Raw genomic sequence first — 19,342 nt, 5'->3', positions numbered from 1 at the left:
AAGCAAACGCACTAAAAATAGGTAGAATAAAGTCTGGACTGAGAATATTAACTAACTAAGCTAAGTGTCCTACATGAAATGATCTTGCAAGGCTGGATATCTTTCCTGATGACTGAAACCCCCTAAGGTGATGTGAACATAAACAGTTTCAGGGAAGCAGCCGAGGGCCAACTGCTCTGTCTTTCATTCACTTTACCGAGATTGAGTAAATGATGAGTGATGTGTTGAAAAAGCTTACAGGAATATCAAAATTAACATACATAACGTATTTTTAGATACCAAGTTTGATTTAATGACATTTCACATGTTGCCATGGTATTTTACTGCATATTAATGTTCGAAATAAACAACTTGAGTTAGTTACGTTCATTCTTAGATAAAATCATGAACTCAGAAACCCGGAATTCATGCAAACCTATTAAGCATGACAATTCAATTGACTTGTCCGTCATTTTAATTCCAACTCATGGCATGTGTTTTGTTTTCACAATTCTGCATGAAAAAAACAGAGCCAAAGGTAAAAATGTTTCACATGTTCCCATCACAGGAGCAGGCCCGGCACATTTTGTTCCCCCTGTGATACAATCTCAGGTGTTTCCAGGTGTGGAATTTCACAGAGCATTGCACCCCCACTCACAATGTCAGTTTCCCCTAGGGAAAAACCCGAGACTCTTAAGCCTACGACGATAATTCTCACCCTATAGTAAAATGTAAAATGAACTCTGTTGTAACTAATGAACTAACACTTCCTTTTAAATGTGTGCTTGAACAACAACTTTAAAAAAGCAGAAACACTTCCTTATATTTTAACAGTCAGTTGGCTTTTTACTATAATAATGGTTTGATTTGCCCTGTCTTATCCTTCCCCACCAGACAATGTGCTGAATCTCTTTTATAGAAATTACATTTTTGCATGGCACCTTTGTTGCAAATTGCTTTCGGGTGAATCGAAGAATAAATCTGCAATATATTATTTGACATTTGACATAAAGATCCAGCGTCATTCCGTTTCAATTTAACTTGTGTTCAGTGATCTTTGTTAACTCCAAAATTGACTATTGAAGGCTGAAATCTGTTATTCTTCATTACAGAAATCCCAAATCCATGGTGCTTTCTAACCTGCTCCTAATCATTTTTCTCATTACTGTATATATCCTTCTGTTAAAAAAAATCCATGTTGTGCTGTTTAATACTTCTGATGGTACAGACAAATACTGATGGTCGGTATGGTGCTTTCGATGTAATCTTTCATCCTCTGTGGTCAACTTGCTCGAACAAGAATTAGCCCTGCTCTTCCTCTGGTCCAAATCATCATCTAGTAAAAACATTCTCCGGGCTCCCAACTGAAACAGCTATTGAAAGATTGTATCAGTAAAGCACAGCACACCTAAAGGCTTTGAGAAGATGAACAACACTGTGACTGTTTCTTAGAAAACTGCAACATAACTCCTATTAACCGTGACAATAGCATATCTTTCCTGTTTTCAATGACAGGTAAACAGAAAAGGAAACAAAAAAAACAAAAAGGAAACAGCTGCCAACAAATATCAATAAGAAAAGTATTTACATCTTACACAGCATTTATAAAATATCTTAAAACATTAAAAAACTTCCATTAGTTTGATATCATTTACCATTTGATATGTTTTTCGTGGTGCATATTAAAAGTTTTACAAATGAACAGAATATATTGTGTTGTATTGCATTCAGGGAGGAATTGCCCACTTATTTAAGTTGTAAAAACAAATATATATATATTGTTTAATGTTGACAAAGATGCTGCTCACTATGGACAACAGATTGCTCATATTTTCAGACATTTGGAATGAAAATTGAGCTGCTGTACGAGTCTTTGTCCTCTTCTTCGCCGTCACCCTTTTGTTCCTCCAGAAGTTTATCCAGAAGACTTGGTGACTCTGACTCAGCCCCTGGACCTTCATCATCCTGTGGCTCAGGGTCCAGTTGGTGTTCTGAGCGCTGGGGCATCTCCAGTATCTGTGGCTGTATCTGAGGATGTAAACCCTGAGCCTCCAGCTGAGGGAACATGGTGGTCAGAGACATGGACAGCGGCATGTGGACCAGAGGGGACCCAGGCAGGGCTGAGGAGCCAGAGGCAAACTGGACCCCAGAGCTGGGCATGGCAGATATGGTGGTGATGGGCTGGGCCCAGGGGAGATAGGTCAGCGCCGAGTCTGGGAGCTCCATCTGCGGGAGGGAGCCTTGTGTTGGGGCCACAGATATGGGCTGAAAAACAACAAATAACATTTTAATGTATGCAAAGGAACTAAAACGAGCAGAGACAAAAACCTTTAGAGAATTCAAGAGCTTTTTTAACTGAGCCACCAATGCCAAAAGCACAAAAGTGTGATCGATCATCCAGCTTTTCTTTTTCTTATTTAAGCTTTTGCTAATTGTTTTAATAACTGATAATGAGTCACATCTTTAATGCTTGTGCTTTATCGATCAGTTCTAAGAAATTCGCTACGTTTCGTTTGTGACAATTATTATTTTTTCTTTTACATTTGTGAAATAACTTTCCCCCTGCTCACTGTTTTAAACCAGGCTAATATTCTCAATTGAAATACAAACTAATTTGTCACGGTTTAGAGCAGAATGGACCCAAATGGGACTGACAACGGTTCAACAGAAAATACCTTTATTCAGGTAGCGCAGGGCAAGGCCAGGCAAAACCAAGTTAACAGAACTCTACATTACCCACTTCCACATAAGAAATACGAGGATCAGACCACCGCCAACAGAACTCAGAACTGAAATACATAGACTAATCACAATGACAAGAAAGCTGGGGAGGAAAGATAAAGGCACCAGGTGAACAGAATCAGGTAATCAAACAGGAGGGAAAACAGAGTCAGGAAGTACAAAGAGTCATAACAGTCTTGAAGAATTTTCACTCTTGAAGAATTTTCAAAATAAAACAGGAAACTGGTGTGACAGATCGTGACAAAAATAAACGCACAAAAAATGTACTTTTTCATGATTAGGCACAATATAAATACTTCGGGTTAGAAACAAATATCATGGCATCAGTGTTGGGCAAGTTACTTCCAAATTGTAATACAGTACATATTACTTTATTTTTTAAGTAATAAATTACATTACAATATTACTGTCTCTGAAATGTAATGAGTTACACTACTTTTTATATTACTTTCGAGTTAGGCTACTTTACCAAAATAACTGCAAAAGAATGGCTCGGTATTTTAAATGCTAAAATGTAGTTTAGTGCTGCTCATTATACATCCAGTGAAGATGTGGTGTAGCATAACAACTGTGTAGGCCATTAAGGCTACTCACAACTTTTATTACACGGCTTGGTCAGGGTTCGAGTTATTAATATTAAAAGGTTCAACTACGCACATACACATAATCTCGGCTCGCGCAGAACGCTCAGGCATAGATTGCGCAATAATGTATTGAACACCTTGGAGATGCAGCGCAGCCAGGCATATTGTCATTCAAGAGATGCGTAGTTCTTTTGGAAAACATGTTTTTCTTTAGGCTGATCAGGGAACCCGATGCGAAGCGGAGGGATCTTGATGAGCCCGAAGGGTAAAGACCAGAGGCCTGTACTACGAAGCTGATAGAATATCACCTCCCATGTTCAGAGCAATCTGACTATTATAACATTAGCGTTAAGAAAGCTTACTTAAATATCTGCCACAACATAAGTAACCGGATCAAAGTAACATTAAGTACAGTCCGCGACACTGTGAGTGCAGACGTCGATGTGTCCCATTATCATTCATATCACATCATAATGTGTTATATATTTCCTTATCTGAGTCAGCTGAGCCGTATNGTGTGCCTTGGCAGTCTCAGATAATCAAGGAATTTAGCCCGCATAATCAAGGATTTTTGCCCGCGTTTTTCAGGAGGGTCTATTAAGTGCTTTGGCAAAAAATCCATTAAAAAATGTCATCTGTGGAAGCCATAGTACTGTAAAAAGCACGACCAATCAGTTTAGCCAGCCCGGCTAAAATAACTGTATGGCTTACATGTCTGTCAGCCTTCAATCTGTGCACAAACTTATCTCGTGCCCTCATTGGTCATGTGTACGTTCGTGTGTGTTGGAGGAGGGGCTCTGTAAGAAACTCTGAAGGAAGGAGCAGATTTCTTTCAGTTGTACTTTCAAATTCTAGCGCACTCGAGCTGGTTTCTCCATTCTTACCCTACCTTTAATAGGGCCACCTTAATCCAAGTCATCGACAGAGTAAGTGCATAAAGGTGAAATTATGATTAATTTATTTAGACTTTTTGTTTTCATGTGCAATTAATAAAATATGGGCACAAATTGTCCTTTTAACATCTGAGTCAAATAAGAACACAGAACATTAATTCTACACATTAGTTTGCAAGATGCTTTGTGTTCAAATTAATTCAAATTTAGCTGATGCTACTTCATTTAAATTTGACTCTTGACTTGGTTTTTATATTTTCCCCTTCAAGCTTCTCCTGTGCTTTGTCTAACATATACTCGTGGTAATGCTTAACACATCTTCAACATGTTTTACGAGCATGCAGCCATTAAAGCATGTCACCTCTTTGAGTTGTTTGGGAGCAAGCTGCTGTAAACAGCTTAGTGAATATGAAAGGGGACAATGTTTAATCAAAGAAGAACGAGCAAATAAAATACACAGGGAGCTGATTTGATTAACATAAAGATAAAAACCAATGTAGTGCTTTCTCTTTTGATGTGCTCTTCTCCTTGAAATAACACCCCGTTAAAATAAAAAGGCCTAATACATTTTCGCGCTTTTGTATTTTGATCAAAATAAAGGCTGTTAATGTGCAGCAGTAACAAAGTAGAGAGAAAAAAGAAAGAGATGAGAAAAAAAAGGAAAAATGCCCTTTGATAGCTAAATTACTATTGTAAGCGCTGTTAAATGCATTTCCGTGCCCCCTGTTGAGCAGGCATTTCTGTAAGTAATTATGTCCTGACCCTTAAATAACTATTATTCAACCTTTTATTCCATCTTCTTCAAGCCAAAAAATATCCTAACCTCTACCTTTTTCTCTCCGTCTTTCTTGGTAGAGGTCACTCAAGAAGAAAATTTAATTTTATTAATTTGCTCGTTCATGTGAAGAGCTCTCTGAATCCATTTCCTTGAAATTACTGCTTTTGTATTTGAGTAATTACTCAAACATAGAAGGCTACATTGCTCCTGCCACCATTGTTTGTGTAACTATGTCGTAATGAGCATTTTTTAAAGGGGATCCTGGATAAAAAGAGTGGAATGAATGTGTTGTTGCTTTATTATTAAAAAAAAGAGGCAGTATGGCTCTACAGCGTATTAAGACATCGGTACTGAGTTTACACTATTAGCAGCCAATTTGCTTGAACAGGCTTTTATGGCTGGGGTAAGAGGTTAACTCTCATCATTCATGCCCAGGAATATACTGTGGCATTTACTGCCGCAAATTAGGTTTAAAAAAGGATTGAGATATAGTTAAAAGCTATAATGTATGCTGAGGTGAATTGCCACTGTCAGCAACCATTACAACATTCTGATGTATACAGACACAAAACAATGACAGTTGGAGATGTTCAAATCACATTTTTTGACCCAATATTGATTTTTGACAAGCTATGAAATTTTTTTTGTGATATAGCAGACCATTTAAAACAAGAAACTGTCACGATATTAGTCAGTTATTGTCATCCACAGTCAATGATATATAACAACACCATATTCAAGTTATTGAGAAATTACTGTGTGCTTTTGCTTTCATGAAAAAAGAAGGCATGGATAGTTTTAATTATGTAATATGCTACTTAGAGATAATATGAAGTCATCTGTTAAACATGTCATAATTCCCTCTCTTATATACGTACATGTTATTTGGCTGTGAATAGAACAAAATTAATTAATTCGAATTTCTAGCTGAAATGATTTGAATTACTGGCTTTTTTAGTTAACCACTTAAGAGCCTCAAAGAGTTGCAGTCCAGTTTTCCATTTGGTTGCAAGATAAATTAACCAAATAAAGACCAAAGAACTCACATGGTCAGTGACGCTCGGCTGTCAGTCTGTCTGCTCTGGCTAAAACTGAGCTAGTAATCCTTCTCCACCTCTAGTGACTTCATCATCATGCAGCACACAATCATTTTGAGGCCCTCTAGTGCAGTGTTTTCAGGCAGCACAGGGGGAATTCACAACACTAGCCAAAACCTGAAGCACACACTTTGTTTGCTTTACCCTGGAACCTTTACCATTTTAAAAATACATTTAAGCAATCATGAATGTGTCTGTATGTGCTAAGAAAAGAAATGGAAATGGAAACATTTAAAACATTTCTGACAGCTCAGAAAACTGCAGCCTCAAGGCTGTGTGGGTATGATTGACAGGTGCCTGGCAACAAAGAAAATCCCAGAATAACAGATTTTGATGCAAACATGTTTACTGATGGACGTTGGGTGAAAAGTGTCAATTCATATTCTTTTGTATTAATTGATAACATACATATCTCTATAAAACCCCTTTTTGGCAGAAGTAATATGGACCACAAATTTGGCACACACATCTATTCTCCTTAAAACATTTCTTCTATCGCAAACACCTACGCACAACGGTGAGAGTTTAATGTTAAAAATGTAAATGTCAAACCCACATATCACTAAGACTGACAGCATGCCGTGTGTTGAGTTATCTTTCTGTCAATCCGAGCAGGCTTTCAGTGACCTTCTCTATTTTAAAATGGCAACTTCCACTTTATGTTCTCCTCTGTGAGATGAAAGGACGGATGATGGAGGGATGGAGGGGAACGACACAGAGTGCGGACAGGTTGTTGCAATATTTATGGTGTCATGAAAGGTAATTAAATAGCACAGTGTTACTTTTACCAGCCTGATCTAATGATGTTACAACGACTCAATAAAGACGCAATGTTAAAGGTTCGCTCCCCATAATTCACCCTAAAGCAGTTTTAGCTCTCTACTTTTTTTTTCAATAACAGGTACTTTACTAGATTTCAGACATTGGGTGAAAAGCTTGATAAAAGGCCTTTTCAAAACCCTTTCCCACTTCATGGAGCTAACTGGGGTCAACAAACCCAATATGATGCAACCAACGTATTTCAAAATAAAAATATTTAGTCAAAAACTTCACCTCGACATTGAAGAATGGGATTGAAGTTAAAGAGGAACAAGTGTTAGGAACAAAAAGGAATAAGAAAGTGCTGGAAATGAGAAACGCTGCTGGAGAAACAGTTTTAAAGAATGAAAAAAAGTGTGGTAGAGAGTCAAGAAATAAAGAAGCAGGAGTAAAAGAAAGGCATTGGATAGAGAGCACTATTGGCAACTAGGTCATTCCATCCTGCAGATTTATTATAGGAAAGGCAGGCTTGTTACAGGCTTCTGTGCTTCTTGCTTTACAGAGCAAATAAAAGGCAGACATAATTAAGACTACCAAAGGTATAAATCTTGTATGTGAATGGCCCATTGCACACATCGACCGCACAAGTAATTTACATGGCCCTTGGAGAATTTCCCTCAGTTTTCTCTGACACTCACAAAGGTAGTGGCGAGGGAAAGAGAGCCAAAGGAGAGAAAAAAAATATGGGAAAATACTCCTCATTTCAAAAGGCTCATTCCAAAGATTCAACTCAATACAACTATTACTACGTAATTAACTAACTATTCACTCCGTTCAAGGTTAAATGATGTGTTAGTACAGATCGTCAATACCCATTTGTCCCAAAGAAAACTACTGTCAGAGGAAATGAACATGTTTTACTACGTCTTTTGAAATGTTCTTTTAAATCTTAAGTTAACGGTTATTGTTTTGATGTTCTTCTTGGGTAGATATATTTAATGCTTTGTTATGTCGTCTTGTTCTGTTTCAAAAGGAGATTGCAATCACAATGCCCTGACAAATAAAAAAAACCATCCTGCACATAAATGTCGAACGTAGATCCTATCATGATTGGATATGTGAAAAACCTGCAAAGAAAATCCCGACTGCAATCTACAATTACAAAAGGTACTGCTTCTCTTCCTGCTCAATGGAAGTAACCAACATTGCTCGTTGAATCTACACATTGTAGGGGGGGCAGTGTTGGGTGTAATGCGTTACAAAAGTAACGGAGTTACAGCAATGTATTAATTTTTGCTGTAACGAAGTAATGTAACGCATTACTAATGACATTTGGGTAATATACTACCCGTTACAATCCTCAGTAACGCAGTTACAACACATTTTAACCCAAAATTAAATGGTTTTTTAGTTTAAGAATTCACTAACATCGCGAGACATTCCGACACCAGAGAAACATTGTGCGGGTAGATTAGTAGTTAGCGTGGTGTTTACCCTTCGGGCTCATCAAGATCCCTCCGCTTCGCGTCGGGTTCCCTGATCAGCCTAAAGAAAAACATGTTTTCCAAAAGAACTACGCATCTCTTGAATGACAATATGCCTGCACTGCACTTCCAAGGTGCGCAATATGTGTGTGTGTGTGTGTGTGTGTGTGTGTNTTAAAATAATACTTCTGCATACAGTATGTGACACTGTGAGTGTTGCACGGACAGATACGGCTCAGCTGACTCAGATAAGGAAATATATAACACATTATGTCATAATGTGTTATATATTTCCTTATCTGAGTCAGCTGAGCCGTATCTGTCCGTGCAACACTCACAGTGTCACATACTGTATGCAGAAGTATTATTTTAAGCCACACATTAAGTTGATGAAACACTTGAGTCAAATCTAATTAAAGTCAGATCGTGTCTTAGACGGGGCAGTGATATCATAAACCTGTTAATGTACGCATTCAAACACTTGTTCTGTTACCAGCTGTATTCACCTTGCATGTGCAGCTATGTGGCTTTGATCCTGGATAAAGTGTTTAAGTCATGGATGTTTAAAGTTCATATTTGTCTAATATTAGTTTACTTTTCATTCAGGAAGTATGACGCTGCGCTGTCAGTACGCTTCTCCATGTTTGTGATTGGTCGAATGCTCCAAATACCACCCCTTTCATGTGAACGCGCACCTAACTAGATAGGACACGGCTGGCTTGAGCGATCCACTTGATAGCCAGCTTAGCGACAGCGCGTATGTTTTGGATTAGTCCAACCGGCTAACTCAAACATATCCAGGTTAGGAAAATCCAGCTTCGTAGTACAGGCCTCTGGTTTACTAATCTACCCGCACAATATTTCTCTGGTGTCGGAATGTCTCGCGATGTAAGTGAATTCTTAAAAAACAAAACACCATTTGCGTTGCATTACTTACAGCAAAAAGTAATACATTACTGTAACTCCGTTACTTTTGTAACGCGTTACACCCAACATTGTTAAGCATACATGACATATTTGGCATGACATCTTTGTGTAGGCCGACCTGGAAGTTAGCGTCACAAAGGGCTCCCTCGACAAAAAGTCAAAGGGATTTTTCCATTGGATTTTGGAATATCGCAGAAAAATAAGCTCTGTGGCAAACACACGTGTATGATACTTATAAAGTTTACTTTCACTCTTTATTTAGTTTGGCAGGATAATCTCCACATGTTCGGCATGATGACGTTGACTTGTCACATTTAACCGCTGTTTTTATGTCTCTTAAAAGCTTCAGACATTCACAATCAGGGTATTTACGTATTTTATGTATTTGATCTCAAACTAAACATGAGAATAACTTAAGCTTATGTTAACCACATACCTTTATTCAGGCTTCTAACACAAATCCATTAAAGTAACCTTGACAAGGAGAAACATTTATGAGCTAACCAAAGTGCTAGTTAATTTCTTAATTATTATTCCTGCATCCCTGATGCTACTAATGGCAATGCTCACAAATGGGAGCTGCAGGTGCTTAGCTTTTGGCGAACCAACAGACTGCAGGATGCAGTGAAGTGTTTTTTTTTCTAAGTCAAGAAAAAATAAAGGTAATGATGTAGCATTTGCTGCCACCTTTCATGGATGGACAATAAAGCTTGTTACAGGTAACATGTATTTAATTAAATGAAGCTGCTGGGAAATGTAGCTTACCAACTAACAAAGCCTCTTTGTCTGTATGTTGGTTGATAACAAGGATCAAGCTACATGGGTTGAGTCATATTTTGGAGAAAGTCTGTTTTGACATAATAAATATACCAAACTTTGAGCACACATTCAAAGGTTCATCCTACTCACCCCAAAGTTAGTGAGCAGTGGTGTGTGTGTGTAGGTAAGCATGGTATAGCTTGGACATAGAGTCTGCATGTACACATCAGCAGTGCGGGTGGGGGTCGGTGCGTAGGCCAGAGTCTGGGCTGAAGGGTCCTGCTGGTTGAAGTCAGAAGAAGCCCAGGGTGCTACAGCAGGATGCAGGCCAGCACTGGGGGCAGGTGGGGCAGCTCTCCATCCTGCAAACTGCTGCAGATCTCCCACTGCAGGCGCTGTCTCTGCTGGGGAGCTGCCAGCAACGTCAGGACCAAACAGGCCTGATTTTGAAACAAAAGATTGAGTCTTCAAAGTCAGACAGAGATGTGTCAGATGTAACTGTTAGAAAGAACATGTACCTTGTGTGTAGGATGACTGGATGTTGTGTGTGACCACATCCTGAATTAAAAAGAACAAAAAAGTTCAATAAGTCAACAATTTGCAGGAGAACCATAACCACATTTTACTGCTGTTTCATGTTTATATATCAATATGAAGTGTTTATACTTTTACCGATTAAGTCCAGGTGTGAGCAGCTGCTGAGTATAATTAATTAAAGTATGTTTGTGTGTGTTATAGAGAAGGTCTGCATGTTTTTACAATTTTCTTCTTTAGCTGACGTTTTTATCCAAAGCGTCTTACATACACTTCCATACTTCAGTAGACATGCCTACGGGAGCAATTTCTGTGATCTTCAAGCTCATGCATTCGATCCGAACAACAGTTATACAGGTTTTTGCGTTCACTTGAAACCTACACACTGCAATTGAATAATTATACGATTGTGTTCGTGGACACCGTATTGCCTGAAGGCACAATAGAAAACGTTTTCTTACACCAAAACAATGCGTTCAAAGAGAGAGGGCGGAGTCAGGCTGCAACCGCAGATGAAGGAAGGAAGACTTCTCATAATGATATGTGAAGTAAATCTTACATTTCCAGAAACGATCCTCTCTTATAGCTTCACATTTTACAATTCTTCATACAATGCCGCAATGCCCAGCTAGCAGTTAGCAGCTATCAATCTGTGAGGGCACCCACCTGTCAATCACAGCAGCCAACATTTTCGATGGAGACCAAAACGATGGCTTTCATAATATTCTGGCTCAAGGCACGTTTGGGCATGATCATATTGTTGTAATATTGACTAGTGTGTGTTTTTTTTGTTATGTTTAATGTAATGTAATCCAGGAATTAGGAGAGTGAGAGTTCATTCTTGAATTTAAAGGGGCCCTATGATGATTTGTGTTTATAGGTTTTTGCATGTAAATGGTCTGCAAAGGCTAACATCCCTGTGTTCCCTCCAGGAGTTTCTCTCCCTCACACACTCTCCCTGCACAAAACACCTCCATTGGAATCCTTTATTTAATTATGTTTCATAGTGACATCACTATGCAAGACTCGCAGATCTATTTGCTAGCGCTCTAACACATTGTATGTGATAGGCTAAGGGGAGGGACATTTTCGACACACCTCTAAGCTGTTGACCAATCACAACAGAGCTGGCCAGCTGACCAATCAGTGCAGACTGAGCTCTGGTTTCAGACAAAGGGTGAAAAGAGGTGCTGCAGCACAGGCAGTATGAGAGCTTTTTGAACATTAAAGCATAAAAACATGTCACAGTAGAGACACAAAATACAAATACAACCCGGAAAATGTGCACAATATGTCCTATATAAATTGATACCAGGGGCTGAAATCAGTAGTAGCAAATAGTAGTAAATAGTAGCTAAATCTGGTCCAAGGCATCTATTGTATTTATATTGACAGTTCAAGTGTGAGTGAATAACAAGCAGTACAAGCAGTAGTACAGTGCAGAATTTGTTGTGAGATAAAAGTCTAAAAAACGAGGCAGCAGCATCTTCAGTCAGAACAGATACACTGTCAGTTTCCGGGCCGCAGCTTGACACGAGCAGCAGTGAAAGACTTACTGTAATCCACCTGCCTGCTGTCAGCCGCATGTTCAGAGGCTGCAGGGCATGTCCTGTCACATGCCTGAGAGAGAGGCACTGAGGAGCTGCTTAGTGTTGCAGCTTTGACAGCACATGGACAGTTAGTGAGAGGTTCTCACATCAAATTATTTAAGCCAAAGTGTTTAATATTGGAGAAGCGAGCAAGAGAAAACTGGATTTATAGAATATTGCCAACTCTGTTGCAATAAAATGTGTCTGACAACACCAGCTCCAAAAGTCGTATCATGAGGAAATACATCATTTAACATGGTAACTGTTATTGCTCACAGCTATACAGCAATTAACTTGTGGAAGACTTGAAATGAAGGCACAGGTAGCGGATAAGTCGCCATGAGTTATAGAGTGGTGCAGTGATGAGGCAGGTGTTCGCAAGAGGTGAAAAGCAATGGGAATTCCCGATGGGTTTTGGTATATTGAAGGAAATAAGCTTTGTAGCTAAGGCAACATGTTTGTGATACTTAACAGGTTTTATTCAGCAGGAAAATCTCATCAGAACTTTATCTGTTTGAATTGCACATATTTATTTATTATTACAATAAGCTGTATTCTATTTCACTTTACAGTATTTGATTTGACATTATATCTTTAGCTCATCGTTTTTTTTTACTCATATATTTAACTTATTCTGCATCATTTGAATATTAGTCTTGCAACATTCTCTTGCACTATTTATTTTCTGCTCTGTTCCTTATTGCACTATTTGTTATTGTTTTTTTATTTGTTTCCTTGTTTTATGTCTTATATATATTTATGTTGCATTGTTTGAGGAACCTGGGACTTAAGATTTGTATTGCCTTATCTCAGTGGCGAGCCGTGACTTTTATACCTAGGCCCTCTGACCCCCACCCCTTCCCTCAAGTTATTATGTCACAGCGTATACTTCAGCGGAATATCAAAACAACGGCCCGGGGTGCAAAACGCATCAATGAAAGCGACCCTTTACCACACAAAACAACACCTGTAAATAACCCTATTTGTGTTCTTTGAAATTGAAAAGGATATTGCATTGTGTTTGTTACTTTCGTTGCAGTTGTATGTCTTAAGTGTAATTTGGCATGCTTTTATTTTGAAGGCGAGCTAACAATGTTGACAGGAAGTTGTTGTTGCTATGGAAACAAGAAAAGTTTCACAGCGGGTGGAACTTGTCATAAAGTCCGCGATAGAGAGGCGAAGTCCTGCCCATACTTCCGACCCATGGGACCCCGGAAGTGGGAAATTATACATTGACGTCAATGGAGAGAGAAAAGTCATCTTTCGATCCCGTTGGAATTGTGCCACGAATGACACATATGATGTTTGTCAAATTAAAAGAACATTTTGCAAGTCAAAAAAATTAAAATGTGTCGTAAAACTGTGAAGTTACACATTTTTTTGTGTGAAATCGCTCAGTGAACTACAGGTCTCTGTCTCGCACAATACACGTCACCATCACAAAGATGGCCGTCACGTTAGCAAATTTCACCTGTTTCTTTCAGATTGAGGCGAAAAAGTATAAAACGAGGTGAAAATCACTACAAGTCTGGGCATGTTGAGAGCTGTACATACACGAAAGGGGAGTTAGTCGGTTCTGTAAGAGCCAGCATGCGGGACCGGCTTTACAAGGTTTCCGTGAGTAATATGAGTGCAATGCATTTGGGATTTGTAGTCTTTCTAGTTGCATATTTTTCATAGTCTTATATTTCAACAGTTTTACGACAAACATGGAAATGATTTGTTAAGATTGACAAACATGATATGTGTCATTCGTGGCACAATTCAAACGGGATCAAAAGATAACTTTTCTCTCTCCATTGACTTCAATTCATAATTTTCCGCTTCCGGGGTCCCATGGAGGCTCCCGGAAGGGGAGGGACTTCGCCTCTCTATAGCTTGTGATGATGAGAATCGAGGTGTTTTTTGACTCAAAATGCACGAGTCAGGTCGTATTTCTTCATCTCTGCCACCATTATTTGCAAAAATCATCTCACTTTCTTCACATTATTGAACTTCTCATCCCTTTTCTGTCATACGAGCACGACAACAGAACTGTGTGACCTCTGACCTCACTATGAGTCACTCTAAACCAGGGGGGTCAATCTCAATTTCATCTCGGACCACATTCGCATTTTGGTTGCACTCAAAGGGCCGGTTGTAACTTTAACACTATATAAAAATACATATATAAATGTTTTATAAAATAATGTGTTATATTACATTATTGCATCTTCATTGGATTATTATCGGATAATAACTTCATAAATAATTACATCTGAAAGCAGAAGTCTAGGGCAAATCATTGCAAGTCTCTTCAATGAGAATGTCACAAAAGGATTTAAAAAGAAAAGCCAAATTCTGGAGAAATTAAAATAAAAAAAGGAAATTTTTGAGGAAAAAAAGTAACATTTTGAAAAAATTGTCAAATTCCGAGAAAAAAGACTCATTTGAGATGCATTGTGGGACATGTAGTTTATGGGCAAAGTGCTTCTTTAAATCGGCATGTAACCGTATAATACACAGAGCTCTTGTGGGGCCGCATGAAATGAAGTCGCGGTCCGAGTTTGGCCCCCGGGCCTTGAGTTTGACACCCCTGCTCTAAGGAAATCCAAAAAGATGCATTTGTTACTCTGGAATCGAGCTTTCGCTTTGTCTGAGTACTAAATTGATATGTTAATNCCAGGGTATCTCACACTTGAACCCTGTTTAACTCAATATTTAAGCTGCTAAATGAACCATAACAGGGCCTCGACAGTAACGGTTGCCAGGTTGCCATTTGGCAACCATTCAGAAAAAATGTCAACCACCCTTCTTGGCCTCTTGGTTTCATCAGTGGCAACCAGTTTTTAAAATAAAGAAATAAGGACGCAAACAGCAAATGTGCACCCCTAAATAGATAAATGCAAATGTTAATTATTTGTTGTGACCAGCGGAACCTGATCAGCATACTAGCACGTGCATTGTGTGATTACGGAGACCAGAAAGCGATGCACGTGCGCCTGTGTGTTTGTTTACCAAAAAATGGACATATAAAAGGTAATACAGCATTAAATAATTAATAATCTAATTCATTAACTGTGAATGGTTTCATTTAGTTTAACATTAGAAAGTGTGATTAGTCTGGCCAATCCAAGGGACTTCCAATGCTGAAGGTCCAGTGGATCTATGGGGGGGTCAGCACTAAGGTCAAACTTCAATGCTGGAAGGTCCAGTGGATCCTATGGTGGGGGTCAGCACAAATCTCAAACTTCAATGCTGAAAGGTCCAGTGGATCTATGGTGGGGGTGGGGTCAGCACAAAGGTCAGCTTCAATGCTGAAGGGCCAGTGGATCTATGTGGGGGTCAGCACAAAGGTCAAAGACTTCAATGTGAAGGTCAGTGTCGATCTTATGGTGGGGTCAGCACAGAATGTCAAGACTTCCAATGCTAAGGTCCCAGTGGGTCTATGGTTGGTTGGTCAGCACAAAGCGTCAAGACTTCAATGGCTTGGAAGGTTCCAGTGTTGGATCGTATGGTGGGGGTCACGCACTTGAAGGTCTAAGGACTTCAATGCTGAAGGCCAGTGGATTCTATGGTGGGGGTCAGCACTAAGTCAAGACCTTCAATGCTGAAGGTCCAGTGGATCTATGGTGGGAGGGTCAGCACAAAGGTCAAGACTTCCAATGCTAAGGTTCCAGTGATCTTTACTGGTGGGGGCAGCACTAAGGTCAAGACTTCAATGCTGAGAGGTCCAGTGGATCTATGCGTGGGGGATCAGCACAAAGGTTCAAGACTTCAATGCTGAAGAGCCATGTGGATCTTATGGTGGGGGTCCAGCACAAAGGTCCAAGACTTCAATGCATGAAGGGTCAGTGGATCTATGGTGGGGGTCAGCACTAAGGTCAAGACTTCAATGCTGACAAGGGCGGGCCAGTGGGGTCTATGGTGGTCAGCACTAAGGTCAAGACTTCAATGCTGGAAGGGCCAGTGGATCGTAATGGTGGGGTCAGCACTAAGGTCAAGACTTCAATGCTGCAAGGGCCAGTGGGGATCTATGGGTGGGGGTCAGCCACAAAGGTCCAGACTTTCAATGCTGAAGGGCCAGTGGATCGTATGGTGGGGTCAGCACAAAGGTCAAGGAAAACCCACATTTGAACACAAGGGACAACGATGACCAAGAAACTTAGGACGTGACTCTGTGGGAAGAGCATGACACGCAGCTGAGCACTACATGGTGGGTTGGTCCACCAGCCAGTTGAGGGTGGACATGTTCCTACCACTTAGGTTTCAAAGAATTGTGTTAATTAGGTTTATTGTAAAGCGATTTGAACATTCTTTGTGTCACAGTTTGCATTATTAATGATGGTATGGTGTAACTCGTATAGTATCTTAATTATTTAAAATATAAGGTGACTAAAAATGGCAACCGTATTTTCAGTTTTGGCAACCAAAAGCTGATGCCTGGTTGCCTGGCAACCACTTTACAAAGTTAGCGTTGATCCCTGCATAATTATACAATATATTGTCTTTTATAATATGGGGAACAAACAGACAACCCATGCATCATTTTTACTTTTGGGTTTCGTCGTTTATCTTTAAAGTGTGTTAAATAACGGGTACACATATTTAGGGTTTCTGCTTCACAAACTTGATCATAAGTTTAAAGAGTCCCTGTTCTTCTTCTGTGGTGTTCCCTCTCCTGTGGTGTGTTCTATCGTTTGTAGGGCATGTAAAGGGTCTGCAGAGGCTGAAATCCCTGAGTCAATTTGCAGGTTAAGTTAGACCCTCCAGAAAAACGCGATTCTGCGATCTCAGAATTTACCGCATAATCAGCAAAATGGCGTAGATTTTTAAAAGGCCGCATAATCCCCGCATTTTTCCACACAAAGTTGGAAAAAAAAGAAGTTAACTCGTCTTGACGTGACGTCATCAGCTCGCGCATCACAGAATGTAAACAACACTGTATAGAGTGAACGTGTGGAGCTCACACGATAGATAAAACACCAAGATGAAAAAATCTAATCCATCTCATTTACCGACGCACATTTCTACTAAAGACCGGGCAAAAAGTGGGGGGAAACTATTCTGCACCCCGTGCAACTGTGTTTTGGAGCATAAGAGAAAATCGACGGTGACGACCCACTTTGATTCATTCAAACATTCGAAAATGCTTTCTGCTGCTGCGGACAAGAAAGCCAAACGACTCACGCTCACCGAGGCATCATCCTCCAAAACCCTTTCGAGGGCTACAAGAAACGAAGTGAGTAGCCTACAAGATTGAAGCTGGTCAGATAACGAACGAGTAAATGAAAACAGAATGAGGCGGAGAAGTGTGTGTGTGTGGTGGGGGGGGTGTGTGTGTGTGTTTGAGATTAAAATAGCCCAATTGCTTTTACAATAAATAAACATTGAATTTGTTTAATTGAATAGTAAAGGGGTTTAACGTTAGTGGCAGGTTGTGTGTGAGAGAGAATAAATAAGACAGCCCAATATTATTATTTTTTTTATTCTTTTCCCACGCATATTTAGCATATTTCGCAACTTCCCACAATTTCACCGCATAAAATCACATAAAAACCCCACATGTTTAATCGCATTATCAAGGATTTTAGCCCGCATAATCAAGGATTTTTGCCCGCGTTTTTCTGGAGGGTCTAACTAGTACAGAACATCGACGCGACACTCCGCGTTGCCGAGAAACCACCAAACCACAATGCAGCGCATTTTTTGAAAGTGCATCTAGTGGTGCTAGTATCGGTGGTCCTATGATAGCAACTCTAAAACATGTCTCTCTCAACTCTGAAGCGTAAACAGAGACAAAACAGTCATTGATCTTGATGAGCAGATGCGCGCATTCCAAGTCAAGCTGGACCTTTTCGCGACCGACTTGAGCACGGGTCGGATGCTGCATTTTCCGACGCTCCACAAACACATCACATCCCCGGCACAAATCACGGATGACTTCATTGCGAGGTTGAAAGAGAACTTTGCCGGTCGATTGGACTTGCTCTGCCCACAGAGGTGATGGGCTTTGCCAGAGACCCCTTCACTGTTGCAATAGAGGGGGACGTATCCACCAAAGCAAAAACGGTGGTCCCCTCCATCGACGAGGGGACACTTACACTGGAACGTATTGACATGCAGTCATCCGTAACCATCAACATACACATGTGAATCAAGCTTTTCACACATGAACTCAATACAAAGTAGCACTCGCTGCTCCCTGACTGACAGCGCTCTTCACCAATGTCTTAGGAATGCATCCTATGAGCCAAAAATCACTGCTCTTGTTCAAAACTAAAAATATCCCTTCTCCCATTGAGAAAGTCAGCGATGACAAATCACAAATGAGGTGATAGTAAGCACCTAGTTTACTATAGTAGACGTGTAGTGTAGTATTCATTCATATAGTTACCCGTATCCCTTGTTATGGCTTTGTGCACTGAAGGGTTTGACAGTTCTTTCTGTATTCATTTAAATGCACTTTGTAATGTGTCTGGGTCAAATGTGACCAAAACATATGATTGTTTTGTTATTACTTGAAAAGTGAAAAAATAGTATTGCTACAGTACTATCTCTTTTTGTTACATTGGAGCTCTTTAACTGTTTGTTAATGCACACTTTGATGTGCATGTGTCATATGTATCCAATTTTATTTTATGAAGACATTTATTAAGACTGCTATTATTGTATTCAGTTAAATGCACTTAGTGATGTGCCTGGTTCAAACGAATAACCTGAATATTTTACTTCTAAAGCAAATAAATGTAATGCTACAACTGTGCACTTTTTGCTTTGTATGCACTTTGAGATGTCTCAGATTCTGTTAAATTATTGCTAATTTGTTGTGTTGAATGTCTGGCCCAGCTGAATTTTGTAGTTATAAAATCTAGCCCAACTGAATTTGTAATTGAATAGCCCTGGTTTAGACAGTAGCTGCCAGGTCCCGCATGAGCTCAGCCCCCTTCTTTTAAAAAAAAAACAATTTTCTTTCTATTTTTAAAGCTTTATACCCAAAATCAGCACTTTTGAAACAGGAAGTGAAATAGAAGGATACGAGGCATGGCTAGAATGGGTGATATGTTTGGTATATTTAGCAAAACACTTCATAGACATGTTTTTTATATATTTGTATATATCTGAGACCTATGCTATTGCCTAAAAATAGCATGATAGGTGCACTTTAAAGCTTAAAAGTTGGGTAGGTAACATCCCGATAGCAATGAATACATTAAATGCTTTGACAATAAATACAT

At 39.5% G+C, this 19,342-nt stretch overlaps 1 protein-coding gene across 1 annotated transcript in view; it reads right to left on the bottom strand.

The window, feature by feature from the left end:
• Positions 1–286: 286 nt before the first annotated feature.
• pou2af1 (POU class 2 homeobox associating factor 1) overlaps positions 287–19,342 on the bottom strand; it is a 50,496-nt gene continuing 31,440 nt past the window's right edge. The window contains exons 3-5 of the mRNA XM_010793803.1: positions 10,521–10,560; positions 10,153–10,442; positions 287–2,244 (exon numbers count right to left, since the gene is read on the bottom strand). Coding sequence (XP_010792105.1) covers positions 1,813–2,244; positions 10,153–10,442; positions 10,521–10,560 — 762 coding nt within the window. The 3' untranslated portion in view covers positions 287–1,812. The remainder of the gene's footprint in view (positions 2,245–10,152; positions 10,443–10,520; positions 10,561–19,342) is intronic.

This window comes from Notothenia coriiceps, unplaced genomic scaffold (genome assembly GCF_000735185.1).
Source record: "Notothenia coriiceps isolate Sejong01 unplaced genomic scaffold, NC01 NC01_scaffold00037244, whole genome shotgun sequence".
NCBI lineage: Eukaryota > Metazoa > Chordata > Actinopteri > Perciformes > Nototheniidae > Notothenia > Notothenia coriiceps.
This window is presented reverse-complemented; position numbering and strand designations above follow the sequence as displayed.